The following is a 14,402-nucleotide window of genomic DNA, read 5'->3' on the forward strand; positions in this document are numbered from 1 at the left end:
GCTTCCATTCAGTTCCTGTGGTTCTCCATTTTCCCAGTAGTATTTAACTTCGCTAATAGTTATTTAGTAGTCCAATTACCAAAGAAACTTCCTAACGCAAACCTCAAATATACTCTCCCATTAGACAGCCACAATTACGTTATCGTTAACGTCTTGTGCATACACCAAAGCTTCTGTTTGCAGAACGTTCGGTTACGCAATTTTACGTCTGCAGACTTGCAAGTTTACGTTACGGGGCAACAGTTTATATTGGCGAGGTTTTAGTAGCTTTGAAATGGTGTTATTTCGGTTTTTATTTTATGAAATTATGATCAACTCTTATTTGCGGTTGTTTTGGTTATGAGTATGTGTAAATATTGGTTTGTTTGGATGATGAGGGCAGTAATTCGGAGTCTGCGGCTGGTGTTTAGCAATAGGCACGCCCCGTTTGCTAATGGGACTAGTAATGTTAGGAGGTTCGATCTTTTTGATTCTGTATCTAGTGATATGACAATAGCTTTACATTTCGTTTCATTTTTGCTCTTAACTGAAACATTTACTGTCAAAGTCAATGCTAACCTACCCTAGCAAAATTTGCTTCAACAATTTTCAGTTGGCAGTTACGCATAACGTTAAGCATACGGCAAAAAGTCTCCATTTTCAAATATCTTACCTCCTTTCAAAAATCATACTAAGTTCTCTAAAGTTCTAGTCAAGTTAGTTACAGTTCAAGTAAGGCAGTCGACACATGGAACCGCAATCCAGGAAATGAAACTGTCATAAACACCAGATCCAATTCTGAGTATTAATGGTGCAATATACAGTTATAACTCTTCAGATTTATAATCTTTGTTTACCACACAGACGGATAGACAGGTGGCGACCTATATTCTGATGGATTAAAGTGGAATCAACGTTTGAAAATCAATTCTAAATCGGTTAGGTTAAGTCTTTAATTTCTTTGATTTGTTAATCAGATTTGAGATGAAAGTTGATGGTTTGTGGAAGATTCTGATGTTAGATAGGGTCAGCTTGGTTTTAAGTAAGAGTGGAAGTCCTTTGCACTCCCTTCACCCAGATAGAGGACCACTATTCAAAATGTTGTGTTATTGAACTAGCAAGAGAAGACAAGAGTCCAAGATCTGTTTTCATAAAAAAAGTTATAGACACTGCCAATGTTTTTAAACTGACATGGTCACTAACAATATCATTAGAACTTGAAACGGGATATTTACCATGTTTATTAATTTCTTATGAGTTACCGATATTTCTGCCAATGTGTTCTTTGACTTAGTCTGGAGTTCAGAATAGTCTCCAGTCGGTTCCATAACTACACCACACACAAAGAAACCTTCCCAGCAACCTAATACCTTAATCAACAATTCTTAAACACAAACAATAGTTTCAAATCGACTCAAATCTCTATTTGCCTTTAGACCTCCAATCGTGTCTCGTTACAGTACAGTTTGAGCCAAGCCAGCGACCACTGATTTCCCTAACAAGCCTATACCTGGGGTCGTTGACTTTTATGGTACACTTACATGCCACGGTGACGACGGTATATGCGATTTTCATAACAACTGGGTCAACTATTGGTGGTATAAGTAGATTATCATTGTTGTCATTTTCTAGTTCTGCTGCCTTGTGGATTTCTCTTTCGATTCGTGTATTTGTGTTCTTAAGTGTGGCTTTGTAATATTTTTTGGTCTATTGGTCACTAATGCAGGTTTCGGTTACGTGGTCGGGTAAATGGTTATCTAAGTTGCTGCAGAATATTACTGTTTGACTGTTTTTGGCAATAATAGTCATCGTCTATTACAATAGGATTAAAATATAACTTAAAGCTGCTATTGCTTTTATCTCCTTCGAGACATCAGACGTTATGATATGCTAACTTGACATGTAGAAAACCTCTAAAATCAAAAACATTTTCCTCTTATGACTGATTTAAATTAAATCTTTCATCTTGGGTGACAATATACGAAAAATGCGCGATATAGGCTCAGACGGTTAGCCAAAAAGAGCATATTATCTCGCTTTGAGCTAATTTGAACACTCTTTACAAATACGAATAATATTAAGCTTCTCCAGAGGATCCTAAACTAGGAAACAAGATAAGATCGTAAAACAAAATGGAAGGACAATGTCAATGGTTGAACGCACCGACCTATCAATTGTGACCCACAGCCCTTCAAACCGAGGCCTGCAAAGACCCTTTAATTACGCCTCTTCCTTTGCCCTTAACGACTACTTTATGACTGTAACACATGCTCTCAGGGTGACTTTGCCACCTACAAAAATATCAGTAAACATTTTATGTACCGTACAATCGGCTTGTGTGTGACCTTCTGCAGACTTAGTACCAGTTTGCTTTACGTTTAACGCGATCGAAACGACAGCGTGTTCGGCGCTCTGATTGGTCGGTTCATTCGCGCCGGCCAATCAGAGCGCCGTACGAGCTCTCGTTTTGTTTTCGTTCAACGTAAAGCAAACTCGTACTAAGGGTACTGGTGTTGGATTAAGAGAAAACTTTGGGTCATTTTGATATAGAAAAAACTATTGATGTTTTAAATACTTTGAGCAAATACAGACGTTTGGTTAGACACCTTTGACAGGTTTACGTTGCACTTGTCCGGATAGGAAGAAATAAAACTATATACTCCAAACATCGTATCGTAGTCGTGTCGTTGGTTATAAAACGAGTGGCATGTGACACAAGCATTATTACGCTTCAAATACGTACGGACATTTGGACCGGCTCAGCGAATGGGTTAAAGGATATCGAGGGTCGAACACACCCCCGTTTCGAGAGGGTTAATTGTGGGGATTAAAAATAGAAATTTGTCAGCGGGTTTTTGTCAGATCCCCACGGTTTTGGGATTATTTCCGTTTTTGTGTTTTAAGTAATTAATTTATTGTTTTTTTTTGGCATGGTTCTGGTCTTTCGGTACGGTTTGCAGTTGTCAGTTGCTAAGTGACGCGGTAATTTGATTAAGAGGTGGTCCTTTGAGTTTGATGATTTCTGGTAATACTTGTGTTATGGGCTTATAGATCTACAAAATTGACGGTAGAATAAAACACGTCACAGCCACTATATTCTTTAAAAATGTGTTGTTAATGTAAAGGAGGATTTTTGTGTTTGAATTTTGAGTTATGGATAAATAGATTTTGGAATCTAACAAATGTGTAGTTTTCCAGGTTAGTTAGTGGAAATAGATGTATATTATATAGTAGTCATAGCCAATGCTATGTTGCTCTTTGGTACAACACAAACGGTTTATGTTTTTAAGTCTATGGCCAATATCCATTTGTATAATTTATCATATTGCCTTATTAATGTGACCCAATTTCGCGAATAAGACATTAATTATGTGCGTCTCTGATTAAAAAACGCTATGTCATGTTGTTATTGGTACTTCATTGACAGCATACTCTACGAACAAGCCCCATTAATTATTTTCCGATCCTTAACGCCATTGTACGAAAATCCCTGATAAAACATGACCTTTTTACACGTGTCGAAAGTTCAATCGATTGTGAACCTTATGGCTGATCAACAAGGAACAATTACGTCAAAGATCCTAAATCAACAGCTATTAAGGATCATACAAACGTTATTAAGGTTTTATGATCGATATTGATTCTATTAAAGGATATGGTGACTTAATGATGGAGTGTAATAGCTCTTGAGGACTTTGTTCCATCGATTTTTTATGTTATGTGGTTGGGATTCCTAATACTAGCTTGTAACAACGACTTCATATGACCCCTTTTTTTTGAAGGGGGGAAATCATCCAAGGACTTCTCACGTATTGGGCGAGGCGAGAGGGAGTATCAGACTTTTACTGACTAAAAGTCACTCCGTTCCTACTCCTGCTTTTCGAGCCGGAACCCCAGTAAATCCGCTAGGTAATCCGCAGTTCCGGAACTACATATGTTGTAATTATTTCTCTCTTGCAGCTCTGCTATGATCCCAACGAACCTACGCGGCATTTTTCTGCAATCGGTAGGTTTGCAGATGTCCGTTCGTCCATTCAGTGTATTGGTTTTTAATTATATTTGCTAAGCAGATACAGAAAAGATGCTTCTAGTATCTAAAGCTACTCCTAACAACTTCCCTCTATCAGATTTTTCTAGTATCTTTTCTATAGTTTATTCCAACGCTTTAAGCGTTGAGCACAATGCATTGGGATTAAGTCTTTAGTAGACTTGAAATTTATGCTTGAAGTTAAGTTTCTCTGTATTATTATTGGAGCTTGACTAAACAAACCTATGTTCTATTTTTAGACACACGCGTAAAATGATACGTATGTACGTAATTAATTAGCTTAAAACTAAGAAGAAGCCTTAGACAAACACACACAAAATAAAATCTGCCAAGGCCGAAATCAAAAAGGCCATAGTTCGGGCATCTTAACCTCAAAACATTTGGTAGATAAATAACTGCATTATGTCCGCTTCAGATAAGTCCAAACTTGAACTCGGTATACGGTCAGTTGATAACAAAAAATAAGCATATCGTTTTACTGCATACAAACACTGGTACAAACTTAACTTTGCGGTTTGTGGTGGCGCTAGTTTCTATGTGTTACAAATCTTTTCTTTTTTGTTTGTTTCTTCTTTCTTGCCACTTACTTTATCATTATTATTTTGGTAAAAAGCTTAATGTAATAGTTTTATTGCTTCTTTTCTTGACTTTGGATTTTTTCCTATAGTTCTTTTTTTATTTTTTAATCTGCTGGAAATGACAAATGTATAGTTGGACTCGGTGTTAGATCATAGTCCAAAGGTTCTTACTCTAATGCCGAATGAAATCCATGTATTACTTTTTTTGAGAAGGGAAAACCATGCAATGACTTCTCCCGCCTTAGGCGAGGCGAGGATTGTCAGACTCTTACTGATTAAAAACCAACACATTCCTATATCTGCTTTTCGAAGCGGAGCTCCGGTAACCCAGTAGGCTGTCCGCAGCTCCGGATAAAGAGAAAGTTTAAGTGAGGAGGTTTAAGAGAAGATTTAGTTTTTTTTAAGTCATTTAAATTACCTTCCATTACGCCTTTGCCTTCTCTTGATACCTAAAATAATATGTTTTGTCGATAGTTCGACTTTTTCTCACCTGCATAGATAACTTGGTGTTGCTTGTTGACGTTTCCCACGAGTCTATGGATCGTTTGACAGCTGTCGTGTCTTGTCATAATGAGCTGCCAATCACTTTTTGGGCTTCTGTTGACTTAGCAGGCATTTGTTTGGACTTAGATATTTTTGGTGTTGAAAGTTGAAAATGTATCTTTGAAATTATAACAAAACTAGCTTCTGCCAGTAGATCCGCCCGCGTTTTCATGGGGTAAAAAGTAGCCTATGTGTTATTGCAGCCATAATCTAACCCTGTTTCAAATTTCATCCCGATCCCTTCAGCCGTTTTGATGTGATTAAGTAACAAACATACACACAAACTTATAAACATTTTTAGCATTTATCATATCTAAAGTGTTTAAATGATTTAGATGAATTTTGATATTGCATACCTCCTGTATTACTGCAAAAGTAACACTTAGAGAGAATTAATTATATTAATTAAAGTATTTTATTGTACTCAAAACCTACAAACGAAATTAAAGCTTCTGTCTAACGTAATTAGATTTATATCTCAACTTACGATAATTACATTAATAAAGGTCATTTCTTCAGTTCATTACTCAAATGTTTTATTATACGTTATCAAGAAAATTGGCCGGTAATTTTATTTGATTGTACAGCATGTTTTTTGTGAACGTAAAGAGGTTTGCACATTGACTTGTAATTCGGGTTATCCGGTATCCGTCCGGCTTTGAGTTCGTCTGCCGGCAAAAGGTAAATAAATAATTTGAGGAAATTAATGTTGCCGTCTCGTATATGGATCAGAATGCCATTTAAATAATATGATTGTCTTTGTAATGATAGGCATGCCATTATATTAGATTGTAATTGTTTGTTTGTCTATTTACATTCTTATGTTATGTTTATGCTGTTTAGTCTTGAAGGTAGAGTATGAATGAGACTTGTAAATTACAATATTTCTATATGTAATAATAAGTCTTTGACCGACTTTATTGATCAATCATATAGGTATATAATAAGCATGTATATCACATATCAATGGTTGAAAAGCTTATTGATCTAAGCGACATTTTTATTCAAAATAATCAATTAGCCTCTCAATCGTCGATATCAAATCTCGGTTCACCGATGACTTAAATTTATTTATTTTGTGTTCCTATACGCTATCTTTCCTTCGTAGTGAATTTCGTCTGAAGAACTAATCCGGTTGCTAAACCGTACCGGTTCTTTGTAGTCTAATATAAAGGGGCTCTTATACCAAAAACTCCCGAAGGTGAACAAATAAAATAAAACAATGTCCGAAATGAATTCGTAGAAATAATTAAGAATGTATGTTGCAATATTACTTTGTAGTGATGTGATGATTAATATCATTAGTTAGGTAATGTTAGTGCTTAAGTCTTAGGTTTTTAGCACAGGCTAGGTATAATGTTATGACTACAACATTTCGAGTTTAACTGGTTCTGTTGGTGTTCTCTTATTTCCTTTTTTGGAAGGAAAATCATGCAATGACTTCTCCCGCCTTGGGCGAGGTGAGACGGAGTGTCAGACTATTATTGACTAAAAACCACCCCGTTCCTTCTCTTGCTTTTCGAGCAGGAACCCCGGTAATCCGCTAGGTAGTCCGCATATTTCTTATTTACTTACGGTATTCTTTGTATGCGTGTATTAACCCAATAAACGCCATCGGGGGCAAAAGTGATCGGCATTAGTGGAGAATTTGCCTTCAGCAAATATGTTTTGCAGTTAAAGTCGTAAAGAAGTGTGAGGAACCCTGTGAAAATGTGGATAATTTGATTCAGTTGAACAATTAGATATTATTATTTTTTTACCTGGAGATAGTTAGAACGCTGCATAGTCTGTGTGCTCCATCTTCGGCCACATCTTCGCTTTACCGTCCTGGCAGTACGCAGGTTGATGCCCAAAGGCAGACTTATCAACGTTAAAAAAAATTGGCCATAATTTCCCTTACACCACACAGACGAAGCAGCTAGCAAAACCTAGTATCAGAACCAAAAAACATGTTTACGTCACTTTACAAGTCTAATTTTCCAAGTAAGTGCTTATATTTAAATAAATCTGTTTTCTGTCACAACTCCCACGTATTTAAACGATCTTTATCCAAAAAGGTTGGAGTTTGATGTTGTGGGCGGATGATATTTATAGCTGAGATTACGTCTGCCTTTCTATTTATAGATAGAGAATTAATTTGCGTGTGTTTGTAGGTATGTATATTTATAAATTGGGATGATGACGAGGTATGTAGTGTTGATTACTTAGATTTCAGGAGTAGGTATAGGCGTACCTATAGGTAATTCTATCTACGTAGGGCAGTATAGAAGGTAATTAGGATAACTAGTGGTCGCCTAGTGGTCGAAATTCAACCATATACGTACGTATGTATCACGTTCAAGGATAATTTTTATTTAACTCAAACTCAAACAAAACTCTTTTATAAAACTCTATTCATATGAGACGTGAGAATATCATCGCAATGTCTATACTATCGATTTTGACGTTTTGTCAAATACGATCAGATACTATGCATGTGTGTGTAATGTTTTATTTATTGATTTAATGTACTTTATAAGCATTATTTTTGAAAAATATTAGCGTTCTGGACTTCTCCTACACATAAACTATAAGTGTACCAAATTTTATGCTCCTACGTCCGCGCAATTTTCGTAAAAAGAGGTCCAAAGTTTTTGCATCACGTATTAATATATAGATACCATAAATGCGAATTAGGATAATACCTATTATAATTATTAATGTGAAAGTTTGTATGTTTGCTTGTTTGTTAATCCTTCACGTCAAAACGGCTAGAGAGATTGAAATGACATTTTGAACAGGGGTAGATTATGGTTGGAATAATACAATAGGCTATTTTTATCCCACAAAAACGCGGGCGTGGGCGACCTTTTATACCTTAAAGAGAACTTACTTTGCCTATGTAATACAGTGGTATTACAAGGTAGACTTACCTTACTTCGGCCGACTCGGGAAGCGAACCCGAGACTCCCTTTGCGCGGCAGTCGCATTTACAAGCACTCGACCAACGAGCCAGTCAACAAAAGTTAGTCTTTAATATTAATTAATCTACCTGATGTCATCAAAACATCCCCATCAGACGGAGACTATCGACCCAGTTGTAATTGATTAAGGCCGTCCCAATCAAAGTTAAATAAAACAAATGGTTCTCTAATTGAAACCTCCTTCTCTAATAGGTTTTAGACATTAATATGTACATTCCATTTGTTTATTCATCACTAGTTTTTGCCTATGAATTCACTTGTTTAAATAGAGATATCTGGTTTCAGTAATCATTATCTGTAGTCCATAGTCTGATATGATGATTGTTGTTGATGATTTGGCACGAATAGGCCGGCTCGACAGGGGTGATACCACGAACTCACAGAAAACCGACGTGAAACAGCAGCGCGATAATCGCTGCGTCGTGTGTCGTGAAATGCTGCTCATGAATATGAGCCTCTAGCATGGCTTGAAACTAGTCGAGTTCCTCGTCAAACCGTTACGTGAGTAAGCCGATAACATTATAATTAAACAACGCTTGCGTTGTGTTTCGTTGTGTGAGTGAGATTACCGGAGGCCCAATTACCACCCTTCCCAATATTCCCAATCCCCGATTCCCTAAAAAAAAAAAAACAAAAAGTATCCTTTATTCTTCCGTAGTTGTTAAGTCGTTGTCTGTATCAAATTCTATCACAATCGACCTAGCAGTTTGGCCATGGAAACATAACAAACTAGATTTGCTTTCAAAATTATTTAGTGCATTAGCTCATTCATCTGTTCTTTTTGTTTTGTTACTCTAAAACCTTGACTTTAATGCATGTGTATAGTAAGTATGTTATGTATGTTCCCGGAGAGTAAAATATTCAGATTTTATTAAACTAACACTCACTATTCTAAAGAATAGTATATTATAACATTCACAGCTTTAACTGTGAACCTAAGCTATGTACCTTATAGGGCTAGCTTATCGCCATACATCGACCATAATACCAGATTGCAGGGGACGGGGAATATTCAAAAATTAAAAATTTGTGTTTACTATTTGCCTGAACCTCCTTAGAAACCCTCTTGCAGCAGGTGAGCTAATAACGGCTTGACCAAAGAGGCACTCAAATGCACGCACATTTTTATCATCTCGCCAAAATGTATGGTCAGACAGACAGACAGACAAACATTTTCTATAATATCGATGACCGAATAGTTCCAAACGTCCTTGTTAAATATGTGTATGTGAATCTGATTGTCTCGCAAACAATTTGATTTGCTAAATGAATGCTTCTGTGACCACGTCATCTACAACTTTAGAGTAGTTTAGAGGCATCAATACTAATATTAATATTGCAAATAGAAAGATTTGTTTGTTTGCAAAGGAAGTTTCAAATCTGCAAGAAAAGAACGTGCTTCTTCTTCAAAGATCGGTAACTTTTTTTATTCATAGAACGAGCAGCGTATCACCTGATGGTAAGCAATCGCCGCCGCCCATGGTCACTCGAAACACCAGAGGCGTTACAAGTGCGTTGCCGGCTTTTTGGGGTTAGGAATTTAAGTGTTGTTGGGGAGTTAGGATAGGAAAGATTAAGAAGGAGGGTAAATAGGCCTCCAGTAACCTCACTCCCACGACGAAACGAAGTGTTGTGTTAGAGTCGAAACATGGCTTTTCCACACTTAAAACTTTTATTTCCACTTTTATCCCGATATTCCTACAAGATCGGGACCAACTTGAGATTATATTTGCCTTGATTCTACACGGGTGAAGTCGCGTGCGGGATGATAGTTTGAAATCAATAAAATGACATTGATTTGTTTATCGGTTCATGGGCAATCATTTGACATTCTATAAAGTTCAGTGTTACTAGAATGTTAATTTGAATTTATTTGTATGTTGTCCGTGATTCTTGTTCTCTTAAACTGATTGACCGATTTTGATGAGATTGTATTGCCATCTAATCTTACGTTTATTTTTAATACACCTATTCATTTTCATACGTGTTATTGGCGGATTAAGGACTAAAGATAGATATTTGATACAGGATCTCGGCTTTCTGTTGGCAGGTATCTTACATATTATTAGCTGAATATCCTTGTTGATAAATCATTGGCTTCTTTAAATTAAATTGGCTTACCTACCGTCGTTTTAAATTTACTCGACTTTACTTAAAACATAAAATAAAATTAACTCAAACATAGCACTTTTTGTTCAATCTAGATACTCTATTTACGATTCATTAGCAACTAAAAACAAACTTTACTAAGCAAAACTTAAAATTGAAATTAGCACGCTGGCCAAAATACAGATATGCTTTCAAGGTGTTCTCAGAATGGACGGAAAGCAGCAATTTGTCAGTCTAGCTACAGGTGAACGGAAAGATGGTAATTGTTCCGCTGTACACATGAAGGATGTATTCGTTTACCTGCTTTTATTGTTAGTTTGGCAGATAATATTACGTCTGCTATGGGATAATGGACTTTATAGTTGTGAAAAAAGAAACGTTATTAAACGAGTCTATAGGAGGATTTATGTTTTTTTGCTATTATTTTTTATCAGGCGTTAATCTGTAGGTAATTTCAGACTTGGAATTTAGTGTTTCAAACATTTTTAAAATATTTTAAAGTGGTGTATTGCGTACTTTCTGCAATCGTGTTCGTGTCTAATTGTATTTTTAGTATAAGACTAGGTACAAAATAATACAAACTGTAAACGCCTACAACAATCATCATGCATTTTACCAATAACGTGATTGATTGCTCTCGAATTATCGGCAGGCGCTAATGTATTACATATCACATATCGTTGATAAATTACGCAGAGTGCACGCATTAATCAGATAATACTCTTCGATTTCAATATGTATTGATGCTTTTATCGATATTGCCAGATTTATCGATTGTTAATGAGTGCTGTGATAGGGTTGTAATTCGTTCGCATTGCTTGTTGCTTTATTCGTGTGGATTTCGATTGCATACCATTTTAAGATACCTATATTCTACTTTTTAGGGCTTAACAACGTCACGCCTTTTATCCCCGAAGGGGTAGACAGAGGTGCACATTACGGCACGTATTAACATAACTTGACTTTTTTATGGAATTGGTGGCAAACGAGCAGACGAGTCACCTGGTGTTAGGCGATCAGCGCCGCCGACTTAACTTAAGGGCTTAACATACCTTGAAAAAATTTATTGAAAGTCTGGTTAAAGAATGAAAGTAAAATTAAATATGTCCTGTTGTAATTGTGTGTCCACTGTGTAGTGTATATCAAAAACAGTAGACTTTAGTGAACTCTTAACTTCTGCATAATCACCCAAATCTGCATAATCACACAATTCTGTATGTTAATAGTATTTGATTACTTTATTAATAAAATTTATTTTATTTGTCCACAGAACAGCGCGCCAATGTGGGAGGAGTTTATATCAAAGGCGACGAAACTTCACTCCGCATTGAAGTAAGTATCGATAATTGTTTAATAACCGTTACATAAATAGGTAGTGTAGTACATGAGTACATACATACTTACCTACGTAGAAACGCCTCCACAGGTTTTGGACACGTTCGGTTTAGATTTGGGTAATGGGAACATGTTATTGTAAGCAAACATTTTCTCAAAAATGAGATCGACACCAGCAATTTATACTGCGCTAACTCAAAAAGCGTACTTTACAGTAGAGGCGTTTAAAGGGAAAAACGTGATAACTTTTACATTAATTAAGATACTTTTTTGTAATTTGGTATGCTTAATATTTAATTTATTCATTGTAATATCTCATATTTATATTTCCTTAATTATTTCTATTTTTTGATTTAGCGCAAGTTAGCCGTATATAAACGTAATTCATCAAAAAATTGTTACATCTTATACACGTCTAACTAACGTTAGCGTAGTGTAGTACGGGACGTCGTAGTGCATGATCAATCATCTGATGCATATTTCAATATTTTATAAAGAACATGTACTTACTTACAAAAAGAATAGTCAACGTACCATTAATAAACTAATTAATACGTTAACACATAAGTATTTACTATGTAAAAGTCGCTAAGTCGTTCATTTTACAAACGAACAAGTATACACACGCACGCACTAAACTACGCTAACTATGAGTTAGTGCAGTGTTGCACAGACTTTGACCAAAGTGATCCGCGCGCACACTCCGCTAATAATAGTTGGCGTAATATAAATCGAGTGATTTCAAAAAGTACCTTTACTTAGCGTTTTATAAGATTTGTAACTTTCTTATTTTTGCATATTTCTTCTCAATTTTTTTATGACGTATGTAAACACACATTTTAAGCAACTTGGCACAAAAAAGTTTTTTCCAAATTTCGAGTTAGCGTAGTATAAATTGCTGGTGTCGAGATATACACTAAACAGTTTAACATATAGTATTGACTTCGTTAGTTAAGTGACCATAACTATAGCTGCCTAACGTAGTTCGATTTATCAGTGGACCAAATTACTATTGAGGATTTTTTTGTTAAAATGTCACAATAGTAGCACGGTTGCTATATTATAGGGGTATTATAGGGGTATAATAATAAGCCTACACAAACAAATATTCGCATTATACATATCAACTGATCAAGTTCAACCGCAAGACATTAACATCGATGCAGTGTAACCCGACCGCTCAGGTCATTTCACAATTGTGCGGCTATTCACTGCCAAATTGGACGACATCATACAGTTATATGATGATAAAAACGTTATTGTTATGTCCTGTGCCTTTATATCTGTGTTTTTATTAGCTTTTACGTTAATACGTGGAGTCGTCCGTGTGGTATTTAGAAATTATTTCAGTTTTCCATCATATCCACTGAAAGAACATACCGGACTACCGGACGGAACGGGTTTACCGGGACTCCGGTTTAACGAGTAGGAGTCGAAATGGGGTGATGTTTAGTCAGTAAGAAACTGAAACTCTCTCTCGGCTCGCTCAAGGCAGAAGAATTCATTGGATGATTTTCCCCCTTATAAAAAGAATATAAATAACCCATTTTGCTACCATCTGTTTCTCGCGATTTTATCCTAACGGGGGTTTTCCGTATCAACATCACATCATTTGACGTGACTGATAATTTAGAGGAGTCCATTACTCGAGAGTTGATCGCAGTTTTAGAACATAATCTGACTTGCTAACCAATAAATTAGTAATAACAGCTTTATATCATTCCACCCAACCTTCACGACTATCTCCACATAAATCAATCGCTCTGTCCTGACATAAAATACAAGTAAATAAACATAAACATTTCGTAGTCGTTCGTAGAGGTCACGGTTACATGTGAATGTCATGTCAATTGGAGAGTTTATTGATACGACACTGACAGGCTTATTATTACGGTACTGGCTTTAGTCAACGGTCCTGCGGTAATGTAATATTGTTTCTTGCCATTCTGTCAAGGGGTATGTAATAAAGTATCTAGTATCTAGACTGAGTGTCTGTTTGTAATATTGTAATAACAGCTTTGTACTACATGCATAATGAATACACATGTGATACACACACCTAAATCACATTTTATATAATTTTTGTCGGTCTGTCTGTTTGTTTGTTCCGCCTAATCTTCGAAATAGCTGGACCGATTTTGACGGGAATTTTATTGGCATGTAGCTGATTTACTAAGGAATAACTAAGGCTTATTTTAGAATAAAGAACCCAAATTCTGTTAGAAATCATTCTACGCGGACGAAGTCACGGACAACAGCTACACTATACAATAGTCACAATCCACTTTTCTCCAATTTACTAAGAATTTTCGAATAACTAAAATAATGCTTAGCCGGAAGGGAACCAAATGCCCAACAAAGTCGTAGCTTAGTAGTCGCTATTTTTTACTGTATGCTTAAATATTTTAAATTACGCAACGGATTTTGATGCGGTTTTTTGTAATAGGTAGAGTGATTCAAGAGAAAGGTTTATATGTATAATACATGCATAATATATCACCAATGCACCCATGCGAAGCTGGGGCGGGTCGCTAGTGTAGTATAATATAGAAATTCTAACATAATAATATCTTCTTATTTGGCAGGTCTGCTCTGGTCGCCATAGCAGCGTTTCTGGATGCATTCCAGAAGATTGCAGACGCGGCCACCAATGCAAGGGGTGAGTCTTATAAATTATTGTTTGTTTTGTGTTGTCTGAGAAATATTTCGTTAATATTTTATTGAAAGCAATTATGGTGGCTGGTTTTCATATTAATTTCATTTTAAAAACACATTTTGAAGTTTATATACGCAGTATAGAAACCTATGATATGTTGATGGTAAGTTTTAAAAGGCAATATTGTTTAG

At 36.0% G+C, this 14,402-nt stretch overlaps 1 protein-coding gene across 8 annotated transcripts in view; it reads left to right on the top strand.

Moving 5' to 3' along the window:
• LOC118279069 (protein MTSS 2) overlaps positions 1-14,402 on the top strand; it is a 162,871-nt gene that overhangs the window by 80,712 nt on the left and 67,757 nt on the right. For all 8 annotated transcript variants that reach the window (XM_035598596.2, XM_035598597.2, XM_035598599.2 and 5 more), the window contains exons 2-3: positions 11,491-11,552; positions 14,141-14,214. In XM_035598596.2, coding sequence (XP_035454489.2) covers positions 11,491-11,552; positions 14,141-14,214 — 136 coding nt within the window. The remainder of the gene's footprint in view (positions 1-11,490; positions 11,553-14,140; positions 14,215-14,402) is intronic.

The sequence above is a fragment of the Spodoptera frugiperda genome, chromosome 14, assembly GCF_023101765.2.
Source record: "Spodoptera frugiperda isolate SF20-4 chromosome 14, AGI-APGP_CSIRO_Sfru_2.0, whole genome shotgun sequence".
Classification (NCBI taxonomy): domain Eukaryota; kingdom Metazoa; phylum Arthropoda; class Insecta; order Lepidoptera; family Noctuidae; genus Spodoptera; species Spodoptera frugiperda.